We start from the raw sequence: 22,122 nt of genomic DNA, 5'->3' as shown, positions 1-22,122 counted from the left end.
GAACCCTGAATCCTGTTTCACTTTAGGCCTATCAATGGTGTACAAGGTGTAAATTACATATAACTTTAAATGGGAAGTGTTTTATAGCTGATATACAAGGATATATTGTATATACGCGACTTTAAATGACATGGTTTCCCTTCTGCCCGTGACCCAATCCTGGGAGTTTTAGTTTGGCCAGGGTGGTAGGGCTCCTCACAAGAATTCAGTTCCCAGGCTTCTCTGGGAAAAGGAGGTGAGTTAAACTAGCTTTAGTTTATAGACATAACCAAGACATAGCTTTAGACATATCCAATCTGTGAAGTTGGAAGATGCAAGCCTTCCTTTTTACATGTTTGCTCCATGGGATAGGCATGCTGTGGTTTTGCCATTATTGCTGGAAAGCTGTTCCTAATCACACAAAATTACGATGACCGCCTGACCTCCAGTCTACATCCATTTAACACTAATGGAGATTCCTTGGCTCTCAGGCAAGAAGCCTTAAAGGATGGTGCCCTGATCATGTTGCCACATTGAAAGAGGACAGATCGGAGCAGATCGGACTTGGTTTAGTATTCCTCTTTGGACAGAAAGCAGGCTTTGAAAAGCAGGCTCTTATTTAGAGAGAGGTTCATATGAACACAACCCATTTGGAGCCTTGTCTTTTGTTTTCATCAACTTGTTTGAATTGCTGTGCAGAGATGTGAAACATTGTGTGCATTGCTAGTATATGTCAGTGTTTGCAGGATGTTTTGGTACTTTGCAGTCAAGAATGCCAGGATCGAAGATTGAATCATTGGGGACTTTGAATCATAGTCTTGAATCATGTTCTACAAAAGGGTGGACATTCCTTTTTCTTGAAATAGATGGGGATTTTTTTTTTTAAACTCCTAATTAAAGTACAGACAACCCATTCCCATTTATAAAGCTTGTCTTCAATGACCACATGAGACCAATTAATGTAAAAAAAAAGTAGAACATTTTGGACCCTTTCCGTATGTATATACTAATAGACAAGTATTGGAATGTTTCTAATATATTTTTGTGCCATACTCCAGTCTTGTTTGTTGTGACATGGATCACTTAGCAACAAAACAGAAGGGAAATTAATAAGGCCGGAGTTTTGGAATGTGAAAATAAAACTTCTAATGATGTAGTCTGTTGAACTATTATCAGAAAAGACTAAAAGTGCTTCTTCTTTTTTAAAGTGATCCCAATTAAGGGAAGCTGTGTTTTTGTACTTTTGACTATCTCTGCAGTAGTGAGACTCATCTATGTATTTGGGATTTACCTCGGGTTACAGACGCTTCAGGTTGCGCGTTTTCGGGTTGCGCACCACGTCGAACCCGGAAGTACCGGAACGGGTTTATTCTGGGTTTCAGCTCTCACGCATGTGCAGAAGCGCAGAATCACGACCCACATGTGTGCAGACGCAGCTCTGCGGGTTGCGAACGTGCCTCCCACACAGATCACGTTCATAACCCAAGTGTCCACTGTACCAACTTGAGATATCAGTGACACCTTTAAACTGAAGAATTCTGATCTTGAAGCCTGCAGGGGGTGCTACAAACCATCCATTGCAAGTCAGAGCAATCACCACCCGAACTAAAAAAAATTGTGGAACAGTTCTGGGCCATGAGTTCTATGTCACAAACACAATGCTTATTTGCTTTTCAAATATGGGTCACTAAGGAGTTTTTCTTCTCTCTCTCTGCATGCATTTCATTGTGGCCATCTCAACTTACAGATTTTACTCTAGCTTAATCAAACTGAAAAAACCAGCGTAATCTCAAAAGCATGCAGTCTGTCGAAAAAGTATAACTTCTTCAGCAAAGACCTCCAGAACAGAATCTTTACATCTTTCTTAATGTTTGTTTGCATCCATTAGGATCGACTTGTGTCCATGACTCTGGACAGGGACCATGAAGTAGCAGTTCAAGCCATGAAACTCTTGATGCTTATGTCACAGTAAATATCTTTTTCATTCAAATCTAAAGTCTACTTGGGTGCAAGATGCAAACTATAACTAGTTAAGACTTGGGGCTGCACACTTGCCTACTGTGCTCACCAAAACTCCCCTCCCACTCTCCCTACTCTCCCCAGTTTCCCCCACAGTAACCCATTAGAGATTAGACATTCCCCTTTCCACCCCATGCTGCTCCAGATCCCAAGACTGGCTAGCTGCCATTTCTGGGTGGCTTCCCCCTGCACTGCTGCTCCTGCCACTCTTCATGTTGATTGGTGGCAGCGACAGCAACAGTGGATCCCAAGGGAGGAGAGCTGCTGTTTTTGGTCAACTTTCTTGTCCCTGTGCTGCTGCTGCTCTTCATCCTATTCACAGATGCTGAGGCTGGCTGTTGCTTCTGGGCAGCTTCTTCTTCCCCTCTGTGCCCAGGCTGACTCTAACCCATGTCAGTGCTGGTAGCAGCAGCAGAGGCCCAGGCCAACCAGTGAGGAGGAAAGCAGGCAGCAGAGGCACTGGGTGGCTGGAAGATCCGAGGCCCTGAGGCTGGCAGGTGGAGGAGCTAGGGGGCTGTCACAGCCTGTTCAGACTTGTCCCTCCATGGTGAATGGCTGTGTACGAAGGAGCCTGGGCTGTCCATCCACTGCCTCTCTTCACACTGTAGTTCACAGAGCCACCTTTTTGCGGTTGTGCAAATAATAGAGAAATCCCTCATATCGTGCCACATTGGCAACTGTGCATAGATGAATGTGAGTGCCAAATTTCTCAGATTTATTATGAATCTGAACACAGCATATTGCAAAGATTAACACATTCTATAGCATTATGGATTGTTTTTATATCTATGCAAATAATGTGACTTCACTTTTGGATTTATCTAACATAAACCTGTTAGAAGCATTTCTTCTTCTTTTGAATATGGCAACTGCTTATGCCAGTGTTCCCAAACAGGGCTAGCTAATGAGTTTCCTTCTGGATAATTTTTTGACTGCAGTTCCCATCATCCCTGACGGAATGCTGGCTGGGCTGATGGGAGCTGGAATCAGACAACTTAGGGAGGGAATTAAGTTGGATACCTCTGCTCTAAAATGACACCCGCAAGCAATGAGATGGCGGCTCACCCCTATCCACACTTGATTGTGCGGATACAGTCGTACCTTGGATCTCAACACCTTGGCTCCCAAACAAATTGGCCCCTGAACGATTGAAAGCCGTAAGTGAGTGTTCCAGTTTTGGAACCATTTTCGGAAGCCGAATGTCCGGTGCAGCTTCCAGGAGCTTCCTGCAGCCAATCAGAAGCCACGGTTTGGTTTTGGAAGTCGAATGGACTTCAGGAACGAATTCTGTTTGACTTCCAAGGTACTACTGTATATTCATCCAGGCAGTGTTCTGTGATATTTCAGACAAGGTTACCAGTTTGTGAAAAAAGGATTAGGGGCTCAAATATACACTTTGCCACTTTCGGTGGGTGACCTCTTTGGGATATGGTTAGTTCACCGCAAGTAATAGTGGAATATCGTCAAATTGTTTCACTAATAAATTATGCCTTGGAGTTTGCAAGATCTAAGCCTTAGTTTGTCTGGCACTGCTGGAGTTATTTCATTTGTGTATATATTACAGCAGTGAATAGATGCTAACCGGTTTGGTTACCTATTCAGTGTTCACACTGGTTTTGTGCTACAATTTCCCTTTTTCAATTCTGGGGGAGCCATTGTTCAAGCAACTCCCACGGCAGACAGATGATCCCTGTGGACATCGCCATAGTGTCATCTCTGTGTGGTGTTTGCTTTTTCCTGGTGCATTGATAGTAGAACAAAGTACAGTGCAGTTGTCTCTGTGCTCATTCTGTTCCTGTGCTAAGAGGGGTCATGTGCCTTTGTTATGATACAATGATGATTTTTAAACCATTTAAATGTTACTCTTGTTCTACAGCTGAACTGACAAGCATTGCATTGGCACTGCAGCTGTTCAGCATTTCTGACTTTGCTGTTGTCGCCGCACAGCGCAAACTATAGTCCAAGTGTTTAAAGAACAACACATGTTATTAGGAAAGCAGAACTCAATAATTGGACTGCCTATTCACACGTCAGGCCTATTCAGTTCAAGGAGACTTACTCCCAGGTAAGCATGCATAGGATTGCAGCCTGAAACCTAAGCCTGCAACACCAAAGAGTTTTTGTGGGAAGAAAAGAATTCAAGCACATCCTAACACATATTTCTGTATCTGTGAAATGTGAGTGCAGTTCTCCCTTTCCTATTTAAAATCCTAGTAGAGTCAAGAGACTGCCTTGCTGTTGCCTTTGTTTCTTCTTCCATCTGTTGCTGAGCTGGTTCTCCAAAGTCACATAGAGCCCTGTGGATTTGGTCTAATTACTGAGAAGGTGTGTTCAGGGAAGACAGAGATGAAGCTAAATAGTATGCGGAAAAGTTTCAAAAGCATATTTCTCTTTTTGGCAAGCTCAGCGTTAACCATCTTAAAACCATCTTACGTTGAATGAAATTCTTTGAGCAAGTCTAGCAATTTGCATCAAACTTTTTTTTTTTAAAGCCTTCCACTTCCATTGCAGTGGTACCTTGGAAGCCGAACGGAATCCGTTCTGGAAGTCCATTCGACTTCCAAAACGTTCGGAAACCAAGGTGTGGCTTCCAATTGGCCGCAGAAAGCTCCTGCAGCCAATTGGAAGATGCAGAAGCCGTGCTGGACATTCGGGTTCCAAAAGAATGTTCGCAAACCGGGACACTCACTTCCGGATTTGCAGCGTTCAGGATCCAAAACGTTCGACTCCCAAGTCACTTGTTAACCAAGGCTACGGCTGTATTGAATTCTGAACTGAACAAATGCTTTTCATGCCTTTGCACCAGAAGAGAGGCTCTAATTCCAGGTGACACGATTTATTATAATCCCGGGTGTTCATGACATTCCCATTGTGCAGCAAGGATTTGAGTACAAATGCTCAGCTGTCTTGGCATTGTAGACTAGTTAAACCCGGGGCGACATAGTCATAGGAATGCTCTAGTCGTTTTGCTAATTCATAGGTTTACATTTCTACAGATATTTCTACATATCTGTCCTCCTGGTTGTCTTTGCTTCAGATCTGACACCTCTAGGCAGGATCCAGCAAGACCCCCCCAAAGTTCTTCAGCACTGCTTGTGTTTATCAACCTCTTTACACTGTTGCAGCTATGTGTATGTGTGTGTTGAGAGAGAGTGTATTAAAAATCATCCATGAATTTTATCGCCCTGCATTTAGCTCAGATTTTCAGAGGCAACAGCTGGCATGAAACAGGGATATAACAGTCCTTCATGAAGATGAAGGATGACATATTACCTTCTTAGCATGCAGAGTTCGCTACAATAATTTCGTTGTACTTTATTAACTTACGAGCACTGGAAATACTGGGCTAAAGTTCGGCGAGTTCGGAAAACAACGTTGAAAACAAGCCCCACTTTAGTGATTAGGCAATTGGAAGAGATGACTGAAGGGGAAATACTAGAAGGGAATATCGGTGTGTGAGCATAGATCTACAAATAGCGAAAGGGTTTAACACTAGAGGAGGAAGGAATTTTGGCTGGTAAAAAGCAGGGAGACCTAGCCGGCAGGAAATATAGGGAAGGAGTGTGGAAAATCTGCCTTGTCAGTATTGTCCAGAAATACATCACACTTTTAAAACATTCTTTAGTGTTGTCCTGACAAGGCAGTCTTTGAAGTGGGAAAATGACTGTACTGTGGAGCTAATCGTGATAGGTTTTTATAAAAGTCACATGATACCTTGAACTGCAGGTACTGAGCCTATATTTTTGCTTTCCTTCCCACGACTGGAACTCCTTTAAATTCTAAGAAAATTACAGTATAATTTAGATTATTCCTATGTGTTGTTTAAAGCCGAACATTGTCACTGGCAGCTCAGATGGCATCAGTGGTGAGGCGATTCTTTTTCCAGCTCCAGCAGGTTTGCCAGCTCTGACCTCTTTTTGACAGAGATGACTTGGCCCACTGGACAGAGAAAAATAAAACCACTATTTTTCAGTTGCAGTTCCACTTTACAAGAAAGTGTCTCTATTGACAGCTTGGAAATGAACTATGTCTATTTAAAAATCAGCGTACTTGCTTGTGGTTATATGTGATGGGAGAAATTCTGTGAGACTCCATATACTCCCTCAGTTCTATGATGAAAAAATAATCACATACCCAACCTCAGTTGGTGCAAAGCCTCCTCTGATCTTACAGTACTTATAATATGGCATCATCCTGCCACTAAAGCCACACTTTTCTTCCAAGATTTGTCTTTTGCACCCTTCCCTTCATTCGTATCCTGTTCTTCTCGTCTCTCACCAGCTTTCTTTGTTCTTTCGGATTTATACTTTCAATTGAGGTACTTTAACATTGTCATCATGGGTGAAGCACTGTGGATGTGCCTTCACTATTACTTTTTTAACCAGATACAAGCTGAAGACCATTCTAGGCTTTCGGAACTCCTATGCTTCCATCTTACCAAGGTCACCTCCACAAAAATAAATGAGATCCTTTTGAGATTTCTGTTGGTGAGGGTGGAAATGCCCAGAGGAAGCTAAGTTTCCGTTGCTTCCCTAGAGAGCCGTATCTTCAGTTCTCTGCTACGTGTTCTGTTTGTGCTCAGTCACAGTGAAATATGGAGGAAAATGATATAACGCGGATTTGGTATGCGAAGGCAAGACTTATTTTTAGACGGCTAAATACCGGCAGGCCCTTCTGGCTTAACCTTTATCTGGCACTTGGCATTCCGTATATTTGCAGCAGAAGCATTGCTCTCAATGAAGTATTCCTTGAATGTGTAATTTCTGGTTCATGGCCTACAAAACAGAGCCACTCTTTCTGAGGTAAAATAAGACACCACTGGGTATCGACCTTTACAAGGAGCAGACTCCATTAACTGGTATTTATTTATTTATTCTGAAAAACAAAACCCACTGTTTGCTTTGTAGTTATGTTGGTATCTCCAGTAAACAACGGCCAAATTAGTTGCGGAGGAGGCGAGAGAACTGATTCTTCCTCTCTGCCTTTTAAAAATTAAGAATATTAGTCCCAATTGGCAAACCATTAATGCAGAAGTTACACCCCACCTGCAGTGTCTATCTGCTCCAAAGCCAGCAAGGATTCTCATCTCATCTGTTGTAAATAGCTTTGATATTTTTAAATCAAATAGTAGTCTATTAATATTTTAACAAATAAGTGATACATTTAAGGAAAACCAATTCACAACACATAAAAAGAGCTATTTAAAATATTTTTAGAACATCACTATTTTTAGAATGCACTAAGCTAAATGTTTAGGGGGGGTTGTTTGTTTTTTAAAGGTTGACTTCATGGGTGCTTCTGTAATGTTACATAGCAAAGCATAGGTTTTCTTTCCTAGTAAATACCTTGGCATACTTTCCAACAATTTTGCATGCAGCTTCGTATATCTGATTCTTGTCCAGTGCAGAACTACACATACATAGGGAAATGAAATTTCAGAGGCATTGCCTGATTGTTTCCTAGGTTTCTGAAAAGCTTGTTTGTTTGTTTTTTATTCTGTGATGCCCAGTATGCATTATCATGGTGAAGCTGCATCTACTGTGCTTGAAATCAATTGTGTAAGAAACTTTTATTTTTAAAAAAGCACAAGAAACAAAAAGAAAATAACAAGCAGCTCTCTGCAAATGATGGGCAGTAGGGTAATGATCAGCTTGCAGTTTTTCTGAGTCTGCCTTGACTCCTCAGATCCCTTTGTGCTTCCAACTCTGCTCTTGCCTTGTTTACAGTGAGAGCAGACACTTAGCCGAAGTGTGGTTTTCTAGAGCTTTTGCTTTGCAACTCTGTACCACTAACAGAAACTTGAGGTCCAGTCAACTAGTTGCTAGTGGGATGCTTGTTCTGCCAGCTAATTAGCTGCTAGGGGACAGGACAAGATAGGGGCAAGGTTTGACTTTGATAGGTGGTCATTTGCTAAGGAGCTGCGCTGCCTTAACATGCAAGGGGTACAACATTGTTCACAGGGCGGCAGAGGCGTTGCTTGAAAAACTTTATTTGTGTTGGGACTCCTATGAACTCTTCAATTTAGCTATTTTACATAGGGTTGTGATGTTTCAGAAGTGGGTGTTAAAAACTCCTTAAAAAACCAGTGCAATGAAATCTCTCACTGGAACTTCATTGTTGACCTGAAGGTTTGGGGGGGGGGGGAACCTAGTACCCCTCCTTGTTTTAGAGATAGCCTTAAGTGGTATGAATGTGGTGGATTTGTTTTCTCTGTGAGCTAGCTAGTTAGTCTTCAAGCATGTGAAGCTGTCTTGGCCATTGACCCATCTCCCTGTTGTATATTCAGACTAGCAGTTACTTCTCATGGTTCAAGAGCAGCATAGGTTTCCCCAACCCTGCCTTGAGAGGTGATTTAATAGCCCATGACAGGGGTTAAACCTGGAACCTTTTATATGAAAAATAGTAGTTTTAATTTATTTGTGTAGCACGTATTATGCTTTGCTGTTGCATTTTATTTTGCTGCAAATCCCCCTGTGACTGTTGTGGCGAAGGGTAGTATGAAAGTACAGAAGCACATAAATAATAAAGGCTAAACTATGACCCCTTTCCAACCACTCTCTTATCTTCAAAATGGTTGGAAATAAATTTTATTATTGCTTGAAGTGCTTAGCAATGTTCTGGTACAGTGGTACCTCGGGTTACAGATGCTTCAGGTTACATATGTTTCTGGTTACATACTCCGCTAACCCAGAAATAGTACCTCGGGTTAAGAACTTTGCTTCAGGATGAGAACAGAAATCGGGTGGTGGTGGTGTGGCAGCAGGAGGTGGCCCCATTAGCTAAAGTGGTGCTTCAGGTTAAGAACAGTTTTTGGGGTGGGGCAGGAGTGCAATGCAAGCCCCAATCCCAGTGAGAGGCAGTGTGGTTGCAGTGGTTAGAATGTTGAACTAGGACCTGGCAGGCAGGCCAGGGTTGATAGCCCCACTCAGCCCTGAAGCTCACTGGGTGATCCTGGGCCAGTCACTGCCTCTCAGCCTAACCTACCTCACAGGGTGGTTGTGGGAATTAAATGAGGAGGGGGAGATCTGTGTGTGCCACCTTGATTCCTTGGAGAAAAAGGTGGGGTACAAACACAGCGAATAATAATAATAATAATAATAATAATAATAATAATAATAATAATAATGATGTCCCTCACAGGCTGGCTGCTCTCGAGATCTTTCTCCGGTTAGCAGAAAGGTCTCAAGAGAGTCCTTTTAAGTTCGTTGCAAACTTCACTGTGAGCAGGAGCCCTGACATATTGGGATTTCCAGTCGGTGGGGGAGTTAATTGTGCCAAGATCTCAAGAGCAGCTGATGTGCCTTGGGGATATTGGCTTGCAAACTCCAGCCCCACTTAATCTTTCACATGTGCGACTGAATGTCAGAACGCTGCTTCTGTTGACATCTTTGCCTAATGTTCACCTCATGCTCTAAATATGTAACCAAATTACCTTGTTCATTCTTTTTCATGATTGTTTGTCGATTCCCAGAGAGCCTTGCATGTTACACTGGCATAAATGTTTCTGCCATCAAAATAAAATTTAATGCCATATGTTATGGAAGGCTTATAGGACACAGTGCTCAGAAAGCTTAGAACAGAACTTTACGGTCTCTCTCCGGCTGCAACAGAACGGACAGAAGAAGTTTCATGACTCCATGTGGATATAGCTAAGTCCAAAGCTGTCTAGTGACTAAACACTATCCGCCCCAAGAAAGTAATGTACAATTAAGCCCCAACCCAAAGTATTTACAGGCTTAGGCTGCAATCCTATGCATGCTTACCAAGGAGCGAGCCACATTTGCCGATGAAGACTTCTGAGTAAATGTATAGGGTTATGCTGTTAACGTGTGTAACAATGCCCTTTTTGACAAAACATAGTTAATACCATGTCTTTGAACAGGAACTATGAAGATGCGTTGTCATCTGAAGACTGTGAAACCTTATACCAGTTTGTTTATGCCACCCACCGACCACTGGCTGTAGCAGCTGGGGAGTTTCTTTATAACAGGTACCTCAGTGTGACTATTTTTATTTGGTACTTGGTTGGCTCCATAACAGCAGAGCCTGCCCTTGCATATGCTATAAGCATCATAATTCAACACACATACAGAATTCTCTCTTGAGTGATTGTGGTCTAGGCTGATTCTTGTTACATTTTCATTCGGTCCAATCTCCACCGGTGTAAAATAAGCATGCAAACGTAGTAACCAAAGAACTGCATTAGTAGAAATGTTGATCCTTAAGCATGTGATGGGATGCCCAAATATACACTCACTCAGACAACCAGTCCTAGGTTATTTTTATGCATACTTTTTTTTTTGTGTGTGTGTGTGTACATGGTTATGGCTAGGGCAGCTATACTCTCTGCTAAAAAAGATAAATCGGTGAAAATCAGTTTTGTTTCACCAGGCCTTAACTTCAGCTGCTTTTGTCTGTTGATTTGTCTTGCCAATGCTTGCATTTCTTAGTTCGTTCTTCTTCTTTTCTTTTTTCTTGATAAAATTTTCCTTAGTTCTTTCTGTGCCTCCAGATGGGAAGTTCTTTGGTCTTTCATAGATTTAATTACTTTCCTTTGGATGCCGACAGAGAGTATAGAACCCAGGTGAATTTTCTTCCACATCGAGTTCTTCTGTGAATATTTCCCACCTATTTCTTGTCTGTTTTGTGTTAGATATCTGTTGGAAGGAATCCAGAATTATCTGCCTACCTGTGTGATTATCATATAATTTTGAGCATAATGCCATTTCCTTCAGTGTGAAAGTTGACCTTAAAGGGACCTCTTTTTAAAGTGTCCCTCCCTCCCTCCCTTGCCAGATATGCTTCCTGTGGGTGTAATAGTGAGGAGACATTGTTAGGGTTCACTGAGGAGCGTTTTAGGCTGAATGCCTGGATCTGGCTCTTTAATGATATTTTGCAATTATAATTTATATACACAGACTGATGTGCAGGCTTGCTACAAAATATTGCCTGGCTTTATTTATTTCAATACATTTGGATCCCACCTTTTATCCAGGGAGCTTAAGGTGGCATACATGGTTCTCTCCCTATTTCATCCTCACAACAACCCTGTGAGGTAAGTTAGGCTGAGAGATAGTGACTGGCCCAAGGTCACCCAGGGAGCTTCATGGCAGTGTTAGAAACTGAGATATGAAAGCTAGGAGCTAAATGGCACCTTAAACCTAGGTTATGGGCACAACAATGGAATGTCTAGGTGCACTTTTTAAATAACAATACAAAGCTAAAAATGAATGAACTGCAACTAAAACGTTATTTTATTCATTTTTCATAAGGTCTAGTCCTTCCCCTGCCCACCCCACTAATATTCTTAAAAGGGTCTCTTCTCCAGTCTTCAGAGAGTAGCTGGAGGTGGGGAGGCAGAAAAAAGTTCTTCCTTTTCTTCCACTCTGCAGTTTTAAACTGAAATCTTGGGCACAGTACTGCACCCAGAGCTCAAAAACTGCTCGCGCTAATTAAATTCCCTGTTGCGAAATGTGCATAGCACAATGGGAGTTTTGAACACTGCATCATGGGTTAGGTAGGGTTCATAATCTCGGTCTCCCAAGTCTGACCGCTTTCCTGTGGCTCTTAGGAAACTGCCTCATGCCGAGTCTGATTGGTCCCTCTAGATCACTGCCTCTCAAACTTGGGTCCCCAGCTGTTGTTGGACCACAACTCCCATCATCCTTGACCGCTGCTCCTGCTAGCTGGGGATGATGGGAGTTGTAGTCTCAAGAACAGTTGGAGACCCAAACTTGAGAAACACTGGTCTGGATCATTGTGGTCTGCAATGACTAGCAGCGGCTTTCCTGGGTGTCAAAGGAGGGCCTCCCAGCCCCACCTGGAGATGCTGGTGAGAGAACCTGGAGCCTTCCGCATGCTAGCCAGATGCTGTACCATTGAGCTGTGGCCCTTCTCCAAACATTTAGCCCTTCACAGCCCCACATCTCTGTCTTCCCTTCCCTTACATGCCAACCCTTTTCATCTCCTCCTATTGGTTGTCCCATTTTGTATCTATCCTTCCTCTCTGCTCCATCGGTTGTCTTGCCAACTCTGTTCCTGACCTGCTTTCACTGATTTTCTTGTTTGTCTCCATCCCGCCCCCCTCTATTTCTTGTTTTCCTTTTTGTCCTTTGTCTTCCTCTCCCAGGTGCATCTTCTCCTGCCTTCCTTCCTTGTTTGCTTGCTCAATTCTCTTTCCCACCTGCCCAATGACTGCTTTTCTTTGCACCGTTCTTCTTTGGCTTCCTTTTCTCAGCTTTGTTCTGGCCCCCATCCATCCTGCATCACTGGTTCCCCTCTTTTCTCCCCCTCCAGTTTACCCCTGCAAGGTTTTCTTCTTCTTCTCCCAGCATGCTCAGCCAGGAGCCTTTGCAGTGGCTTTTGGAAATTGGATCCAGGGGTTCCCTTCCGCCACCTTGCACACCTGCAAGGGCTTTCTCAAGTCATAGAATCATAGAATCATAGAATCATAGAGTTGGAAGAGACCACAAGGGCCATCGAGTCCAACCCCCTGCCAAGCAGGAACCACCATCAGAGCACTCCTGACATATGGTTGTCAAGCCTCTGCTTAAAGACCTCCAAAGAAGGAGACTCCACCACACTCCTTGGCAGCAAATTCCACTGTCGAACAGCTCTTACTGTCAGGAAGTTCTTCCTAATGTTTAGGTGGAATCTTCTTTCTTGTAGTTTGGATCCATTGCTCCGTGTCCGCTTCTCTGGAGCAGCAGAAAACAGCCTTTCTCCCTCCTCTATGTGACAGTGTCCCACATGACAGTGCTGCATGAGAATAGGTTTTTTTAAAAAGCCGCCCAAAGATGATGTTCTGCTTATGGGACGTCTTGAAAAAGCACGAGAACGGCTATAGAAGCAATCTCCTGCAGTGCTTCTCAAAGTCTTACACAAGTGTTTGCAGATCTGTCCAAGGGGCTACTTTTCCTGCAGCTCGTGGTTCTTTAGGATCCTACTCATTATCTCCAAAACTCTCACAAAACTTCAGTAAAGCAAGTCAGGGTTGCTGAGAGAACAGGCTTCCCTAAGGCTGATTATTTTAAGTGATTTCAATTGTGTGTGTGTATATTGTTGTAATTCTGGGACCTTTGTGATGAAGGGCAGGTAAGAAATCCAGTGAATAATAGTACCATTTCGTAAGTTCACGGCTGCAGTAAGATTTGAACAAAGGCTTCCCCCGCTCCTCCTGCTTACACTTTTTGCCTTTGGCTTTTGCCAAATATTATATAGGGGTTCTCTCTCTCTCTCTCTCTCTCTCTCTCTCTCTCCCCCTTCTGTTTTCTCTGCTTGTTGATTTCTATCCAGTGAGCCAATTTCTTGCCAAGCAGCATCTGCTTGTGATTGTTGTGAATGGTTTATCTTTTCTGATTAATCACAAAGGGTCTCTTCTTGCACAATGCAGCTGTGTAGTAAAAAAACAAACAAACCCCAAAAACAAACAAACCCCAAACTAAAACTTGAATAATTTAGTGAGACAGTAGATTAAAACAAGTTCCAGTTTTTCAGTCAAGTTAAAATCTCACTCTCCCAAGAGTAACTTTGTAAATGGGCCTTGGTAACAATATGTGGATTAGGGGAAATGAACTAGAATGATAAAAGGGAAGCAGTATAACCCCCATTGGCATTGGGATGATTTTTTATTACTTACCACTGTGACATGCTGATGAAAATAATTTATTATAGTCAAGCCCCCCCCCCCCCATTTTTAATCAATCATGCTCTTTGTTTAATTTTCCATAAGCAGATAGGTTGAAAAAATGCATAAAAAATCAAAATTAAAATAATAGAAAGAGAAGTGAAGAAAAATAACAGCCAACAACTACGCTGATACAGAAACAATATGCTGTTGCCATAAATTAAAAGTCTTTCAGTTTTGTTCTTTTCTGGATTTTAGCAGGAGGGCCTGCAAAACAAAGTCATTGCAGAACAACATCTGCTCATGCAATGGGTCTCTCTCCTGCCTCCCCCTGTATTCACCCCTAAGAACCTGCTCTTGGAATTGCCCCAATCCCCAGAAGCAGATTTGGGCGGGGGCAGGAGGAGGACAGGAAGTTCTGTTGCATTAGTGGAAGTTGTTCCACAAAAATTACATTGTTGGATACAATCCCTTGTCTTGAATCCTTTTTGCTCTTTCGCTCAAACCAGAAGGAGCTGGAGTTCTGATCATTATGAGCCACATGACTCCTAACAGCTTCAAAAAATTAATGTGTTGGATCAGCATATGCTTATTAATGTTGTAATTATCATAATGGGAGTAAATTCCATTGAACTCTATATGGGACTTACTTCTGAGTAGACATTTCTAGGATTGTGCTGCTAGAATATATAATATACCTGGCAAGGCGTTGCAATTTTGAAAACAGAATCTAATTGTCCGCTTTTTCTGTTGGCAGTTTAATTATCCAGGAAATTGAAATTGAAGCATTCTCCAAAAGTAATGCAAAGTGGGAGCCCAATTCTAGTCAGCTGAGAGCACTAATAGATTTCTTCCTGGAAAGTGAGGTAAAGGTAATGCATACTGTGTTGGATGAACAGATGAGTTTCTAATATTCACAGAGGTGTCTCACAAATCAGGACCAATTAATGAAGTTGAGTTAATGTAAGGGTTTGAGGGAGGGAAGAAAAGAATTGTGATAATAACAAGAAATGATTGGATGATAAAAGTGTACTGGAAGGTAAAGTTTCAAAATGTGATTGATATTTTCAAGACATTGTAGACTGGAAGATTTGGACAAGTAGACACTTGAAGAATATCTTTAAGAAGGGTGCCTGAAGGTGCAGAAGGGAAGAGCTTGGTTATGTTCTTAGAAAAATAGTTAGCTATTTTATTGGAATGGGTAGAAGGCTGGGTTCATTTTCTGACTGGAAGCTAAGGTGCCAAGGCAATACATATTTTGCCATCAGCTTTTAAGTTTGGCAGAAGGTGGAAGGACAAATTAATCGATATAAGGTCAAAATCTATCTGAGATCTCTCATTCTGAGAAACCATAAGAATTCTAATACTTTAACCTGTTTTACTGCATGATATAAACTCTTTGCTTTTCATAAATAATCATAATAAATTATTACCACAGATTATTCGTTGAATTAAGGTTGTTCGTTGAATTTAGGTGCGATACATGGCATTAATTTGAGCTTCTTTGTTACTGATAGTTCATGTCATATATATTGGCAAAATTTTAACATGATAGGCTGCAATCAAAAGAAGCAATATTCACATGTGGGAAAGAACTGTGCTTGAAGAGATTGTCTCTTCTACTACTGAAGAGATAAGCCACTGTTCACTTTAAAAAGCAGCCTGGCTGTTTGACAGTGGAGATCTGCTGCAGGAATAACATAAAACAAGGCTCCAGCTTGTGTTGTACGTGCTTCTGCTCCATCTCTTCCCAAGCAAGTATTAGATCATAGTGGGAAGTCATGTTCAGTGAACCATTTTTGAAGGTCTGAGTTGTTGTTGTTATTATTTATTTTTAGCTACATAGCCACGTCACGTATCTTGTAGACAGCCTTTGGGATTGGGCCCCAAGTTTATTGAAAGACTGGGAGTACATGACTGCTCTCTTATTGGGAAATGCCGATAGTCACGAACAAGGTAGGTGCGTCAGGAAAACTTATCACTTTGAACTTGTGTTGCTGCCTTCGGATTCAGCCAGTCCAACACAAACCATTGGGACCATAGAGCCAGGATGGATGAGAGGCGCCGTGTGGTTTCATTAACAGATACCCTTTTTCATCAAGCACCAGTTTAAAATGCTGTGTGGTGTTTTGGCACTGAAATGGAGATTCTGTCTTCCACTCGGAGCTCTGCTTTGTGGTCCACTCAATAAAAATCCTCATTGTTCTCTTTGGAGCTTAATTGCTACTTCAGAGCAAAGCAATGCAGTAACCAGGATACGTATGCTAGTCCTTCTTGGCTAATGAACTTCGATGTTCTGTTAAATTCATCTGTTTCCTCCTTGAATAATTTTATTAGAGCTTTGTCCTTCGTTATGTGCTGCGTTACAGTAAGTTCCGCAGAATAACTTGAATGCCCTGCGTGGTGAAAATCTATTCAAAAACTTCCAGTGTTGCTTTTTAGCTAACTTAAAACAAAATGGCCCGGAGAAAGGAAAAGTTTCTGTGTTAACCATCCTAGGATTCCCACCTCTTTCTATGAGAGACCGAATGGCGTCTGTGTGTCATTTTGCTTTCAGCGCTGACTGATGCCCATGAGCGTGTCCTTATTGAAATAATCTTAGCGACCGTTCGAGAAGCTGCTGAATTTCATCCTCCTGTGGGGAGAGGAGGGACCAGGAGAGTGAGTGGCGTTTTGTTATACTGCTTTGATCATCTGGCTTTTGATTCACACCACACACACACACACACCATTGATCCCAGCTGCAGGTTTCTCTGCGTTGACAGAACAGAATCATGGTTGCAAGACGAGCACAGAGCCTTCAGTCTAACCAGTGCAATAAAGGGCAAGTGTATTTAGAATACCCACAGAAGCTTAATGTCCAGCGCCTGCAGTTGTAAGCTCTGCTTTCATTTGCCTGCAGTTTCAGAGGAAAGCTGCAGTACTAAGCATGCTTGTTTTGAAGGCCATTACATCCAATAAGGGAGGGTGCTTCTCTCCTGCAGAGAGATGAGTGGGCTGTACGTGCATTTTAACACAGTATTCTTCAACCTTGGGAATGGGAATTGTAGTCCAACAACACCAGGGTGTTCAAGGTTGAAGAACACAGCAGTATCTTCTGAATAAACATGACTAGATCAGACTGGGAAAGCAAATGTTTAACTGCAGCCTGTTGTAATGTGGTTTCCTGATCTTGTAAGCAGTAACCCAGTTTACCAATTATAGTGACAAACACACCGACTTGTTGATACCGCAAGGGTCAAGAGATCTGCATAGCTTGTTCGCAGAACTGAGAAGTGTTGGAACTCTTTCACAAGGTTCCTGATACGACTGGAATTCCCAGAGGTTTCTTTATCTGCACTTCATGTCCCTTGGCTCAAAACAAGGAATACTTCTTTGCACAACTAAAGAATCTGCATGGCAAAGCTGCCAACTTTTCCTTCCAGTCAATAGCCACCACCCCCCTTTTAAAAAACTCCATAATCCGCAATCAAAACACTGTTCAAATACTGCGCTTAATTAATTAAAATCTGAAGCTTCCATCCCCAGCATTTTGCCGTATTAAGTTTCAACCCTACAACTACCTTAAGCGTAGATCAGCAACCTGCTTATGCTATAACTGCAACAAAGGGCTTTGTCTGTAGATCCTGTCTTCCAGGGAGAAGAAGATACAAGTGGAAGATTGTACTCGAATTACTGAACACTTCATTGTGGTGCTTCCTCAGCTCTTGGCAAAGGTAACTAGCAGCTGCTCTTGTGAGTGCATATTAAATAATTCATTTGAATTTCAGCAGCTCACTCATATCCTGTTTTTCCCCCCTCTGCAGTATTCTGTAGATACAGAAAAAGTGACAAACCTCCTGCACATTCCACAGTATTTTGATTTAGAGCTGTGCAGTGCTGAACTCCTGGACAAGGTGAATTATTTGTGTGTGTGTGTGTGAGAGAGAGAGAGAGAGACTTCAAGATAGGATTTAATATTTATTTATCAAAATTTATATAGCAATTTAATTAAAAACCACCCAAGCAGTTTGCATAAAATTGCACAAGACAGCTATTAAAAAAATAAACCCAGACTTTAAAAGCAGTAGACATAACAAAATGTCAAAATATATATAAAACCCACAAATGTCTGTAATAAAATTGCGTGCCTTTGTTTAGGCTTGATTTCTTGCAAATGTGGAGCTCCTGCCGAGTAAGACTACAGTCTGCAGAGCTGTAATTCATTTTAACTGATGAGTTTTTATAGCCCTTTTGATCCATGTGCATGCTGATGTGTGTGGTTGGATTGGTGCTTGTGGGCTGGAGGCAGGTGACAGCCTTTTTTCCATCGCAGTGCTCCAGAAGTTGAGTTGAAAAAAACATGGGCCACCAAGACATAAAAGTGTCCCACGTGTGGTGATATTGAGGGCAGATGCTCAGGCTGTACATATGTGGGAAATCCTGAGTTACACATGAATGGCATCTTCCTCTCAGGTCACACCTTTGCCCTTGGATTCCTTCCCACACATCTAACTTTGTGCCAGAGCTCTGAACTGGTGACATAGGGAGGTCTTGTGTGCATGTGTTCTAAGAGTGAGGCTGCTGTGTATGCACGACATTCTAGAATCAATGGAAACTGGGTCCTTGTGTTTTTGTCCATAGTCCACATGTGAACTAGATATTTTTGTCTGTACCCCGCACGTGAACTGGCATTTTTGCCCCAATAAGATGCTTGTTGAGTACTGGTTTGATTCTGAAAATAAAGGTCACTGCAGATTGTTTCTGCATTGCCCCATAGCATGTCTGTTTAAATACAGATGCAAACAGATGTAAATGTGAGTGTTTACCCAGATTTCTGTTGCCATTTCCTTCTTCATTCGCCTGGGGCATGTGCAGGGAGGAAAAGGCATGGATAACTTGAATAATAATAATAATAATAATAATAATTTATTATTTATACCCCGACCATCTGGCTGGGTTTCCCAGCCACTCTGGGTGGCTTCCAACAAAACACTAAAATACAATGACCTATTAAACATTAAAAGCTTCCCTAAACAGGGCTGCCTTCAGATGTCTTCTAAAAGTTTGGTAGTTATTTTTCTCTTTGACATCTGGTGGGAGGGCGTTCCACAGGGTGGGCGCCACTACCGAGAAGGCCCTCTGTCTGGTTCCCTGTAACCTGGCTTCTCATAGCGAGGGAACCGCCAGAAGGCTCTCGGCGCTGAACCTCAGTGTCCAGGCAGAACGATGGAGGCGGAGACGCTCCTTTAGGTATACTGGACTTTGGCCGAAGCAAGGGGAAGGGTATTCAAAATGTTGTATTAAGTAAGCACACCCCTTGTGAGTGGCATCTTCTAGAATCAAGCTGGACTGGAAGCAGCATGCTGAGGATGACCGTGAGTGATTCTGGATCGAGGAAAACTATGTTTTTGTGTGCTATAAATAGCTTAGTGTATACGCAGCCTGAGTAATAACATATGCCCCCCATCTCTGTGAATTAGGTCACTGCTGTGCTCCCTTTGCAGACAGGCCATGAACCATGCAAGTCACTGTCCTGCTCAAGGCTATACGAGTAATAATAATAATAATAATAATAATAATAATAATTTATTATTCATACCCCGCCCATCTGGGCAACTCCCAATAGAATATTAAAAACATGATAAAGCATTAAAAACTTCCCTAAACAGGGCTGCCTTCAGATGTCTTCTGAAAGTCAGATAGATTTTTATTTCCTTGACATCTGATGGGAGGGCGTTCCACAGGGCGGGTGCCACTACTGAGAAGGCCCTCTGCCTGGTTCCCTGCAACCTCAATTCACGCAGTGAGGGAACCACCAGAAGGCCCTTGGCACTGGACCTCAGTGTCCGGGCTGAATTATGCGGGTGGAGACGCTCCTTCAGGTATACTGGACCATGGCCGTTTAGAGCTTTAAAGGTCAGCACCAAAACTTTGAATTGTGCTTGGAAATGTACTGGGAGCCAATGTAGATCTTTCAGGACCGGTGTTATGTGGTCTCGACGGCCGCTCCCAGTCACTAGTCTAGCTGTGTAGCCAGACTTTGAACCTAGGTCGCCTGATTCCAAACTGAATGCTATCTTGCGGGTTCCATGGGTTCATAGTTTAATGACATTTGCTGTACTTTTGTCTTATCCACAGCACTTGGACACATTTCTGAGTGAGATAAAAGCCGTTGTATCCAAGCACTCTTACACAGAGGTCCTGAACGCTTGCGCCAGGGTATACGCCACTCTTTGCGGTGAAGACGGTTCTGGACATAAAAAAGTGGGCTTGGCCAGAGATGAACTGGTGGATGAACTGGTGCACAGTCTAAACCAGTGTTTAGACACCTTTTGGGATGAGGTGGGTGAGAAGTCTGGATATGTAACGAGAAATTAAATTTAGGTTTCCAGAGCAAAAATTGAACAGGATGTCTTTTTGTTAATTTTGTATGCTCTCTCTCTCTCTCTCTTTTTGTGTGTGTGTGTCTGTACAAGTGCAAACATGGCAAGATCACATCTGATTGATTTCCCTAATCATGTTCCTAATACATATGAAGAGGTCGTAGGGTTTATGTGATATTTGCCTAGGCACGGCTGAGTAGATTTTCCAGTTCACAAGCTGGCAGTGCTGCCTGCCTCTTTGGTCGTTTCGGGGAGGGGGGGGGAAGGATGTCCTTTTCCTCCCTCTCCCTCCACCAATGGAGAAATACTGAAGTCCTCTAGGCCATAGCAGGTGCTGGGAGGAAAAGGGCAAAAGGTCTGGCCAAGGCATGAGCTGCATCCCCTCCTGTTGCCTTGGAACGTTTCAAGTTAATAATAGGAAGCGCTTCGAAGGTTCATTATGGGAACCCTTCTTTAGCCCAATATACTCCGACACAGAAGTGATATCCTTGCCAGAAATGTATCACATGCAAAGTGGGCCAAACTTCAATGATGGTTTTTACCTTTTTTGTGTGTTTAACTGTTTAGATCCTGCCACAACAGTAATTACCACGAATATTTCTGACTATTGCTTGTTTTCTATTTGAAGTAGTGCAAAGAATCCCTCTATTGGAATATAACGTGCCTCTCTTGACAGAGTGCTGCATGATTTGTGAACATTTAAGTCTGTTCCTCACATCTCGGGGAACTGATATTCTATCACTAGACTATTTAAAGTCTGCATTCTTAACTAATGACTGTCTGCTATTTGACATCATTTGTCTGAGGTCCAGTGAGGAAAAAATAATTTACTAATTGCAGATGAAACCGAGCTTTTTCCTTATTAGGGCAAGGAAGACATTTCCTCTTCCATAACTTTTTAAAGTTCAGCCTCTGCATGGAGATTGCTTTGTTGAAACATCTTGCAGCATTTTTAAACTTTAAAAGTGGCTTTTGCATTTCCATTTGTGTTGGGCTGGTTGGGGGTGGGATTTGCTACAGAAATACTTGAAAAGGTTTTCATTAGTTCTAAGAATACAAGAGCAGCTGTTGGGAATATGAATAGCTTGCAGACTCGGTTCAACAACAGTTGATCAGCTGTGCCATTGCTAACAGATGTCATTCCAACATATAAGAGTTCATGCTGATAGTTTCGTTTCTTTTCTTTTCTTTTTTAAAAAATGGAAGTACAGTAAATGTGTCAGGTTAAATTTGCCCACACTTTTATTTTTGGTAGCAAATAATAAGAAAACATCAATTCTGCACCAACCCGCACCAGTTTATGCAGTGAGATTAGCCAGATTCCAGCCATTAACAACCTAGTTTTCTGCAGATTTGCAAGTTGGCAGGGTGGGTGGAGGATTAGAGAGAAATATGCTTGATTTCCATTATTTAGGTTGGCCCCCTAATGTGATTCTTGCAGCGGCATTTAATCCCCCCAGGTTGGGGAGGGAAAGTTCCTGCCATTCCATGGAACTTTGCGCTCGCTCGCGCGCGCGCGCACACACACACACACACCGGCAAAAACTCGGTGAGGGGTGGCATCCTACAGTTTGACAGATCATCTGATGTGAGTCAGAGCAACGCAGGAGCAGCCCAGCACAGGGGATCCAGAAGCAAACTTTCAGCACTCTTACAGGAAGACTGCATGTCCCCCAGTAGGCAGTGCAGGCAATCATGCTGCCTCTGTGCCAAAGAACTGCTTACAGTGGGAAGAGAACTCTATGCCAGTAGTAGCCAGTATGGTGCCTTCCACTTATTGAAGGCACAGCTCCCCTCATCCATGACCATTGGGCGTGCTAGCTGGCGATGATGGGTAATAATAATAATAATAATAATAATAATAATAATAATATTTATACCCTGCCCATCTGGCCGGGTCTCTCCACAACAAAATATTAAAATACAGTGATCTGTTAAACATTAAAAGCTTCCCTGAACAGGGCTGCCTTCAGATGAAGTCTTCTAAAAGTCTGGTAGTTGTTCTTCTCTTTGACATCTGGTGGGAGGGCGTTCCACAGGGCGGGTGCCACTACTGAGAAGGCCCCCTGTCTGGTTCCTTGTAACTTAGCTTCTCGCAGTAAGGGAACCTCCAGAAGGCCCTCAGAGCTGTAC

General features: G+C 42.6%; 1 protein-coding gene across 8 annotated transcripts in view; it reads left to right on the top strand.

Moving 5' to 3' along the window:
• LOC310676149 (cohesin subunit SA-2-like) overlaps positions 1–22,122 on the top strand; it is a 57,363-nt gene that overhangs the window by 19,481 nt on the left and 15,760 nt on the right. For 4 of the 8 annotated variants that reach the window (XM_083437594.1, XM_083437595.1, XM_083437598.1 and 1 more), the window contains 8 exons: positions 1,868–1,947; positions 9,881–9,988; positions 14,382–14,496; positions 15,463–15,580; positions 16,182–16,285; positions 17,248–17,340; positions 17,431–17,520; positions 19,745–19,948. In XM_083437594.1, coding sequence (XP_083293720.1) covers positions 1,868–1,947; positions 9,881–9,988; positions 14,382–14,496; positions 15,463–15,580; positions 16,182–16,285; positions 17,248–17,340; positions 17,431–17,520; positions 19,745–19,948 — 912 coding nt within the window. The remainder of the gene's footprint in view (positions 1–1,867; positions 1,948–9,880; positions 9,989–14,381; positions 14,497–15,462; positions 15,581–16,181; positions 16,286–17,247; positions 17,341–17,430; positions 17,521–19,744; positions 19,949–22,122) is intronic. The other 4 variants (XM_083437600.1, XM_083437596.1, XM_083437597.1 and 1 more) reach the window with 1 other exon arrangement.

This window comes from Podarcis tiliguerta (genome assembly GCF_965153285.1).
Source record: "Podarcis tiliguerta genome assembly, chromosome: 4".
NCBI lineage: Eukaryota > Metazoa > Chordata > Lepidosauria > Squamata > Lacertidae > Podarcis > Podarcis tiliguerta.
This window is presented reverse-complemented; position numbering and strand designations above follow the sequence as displayed.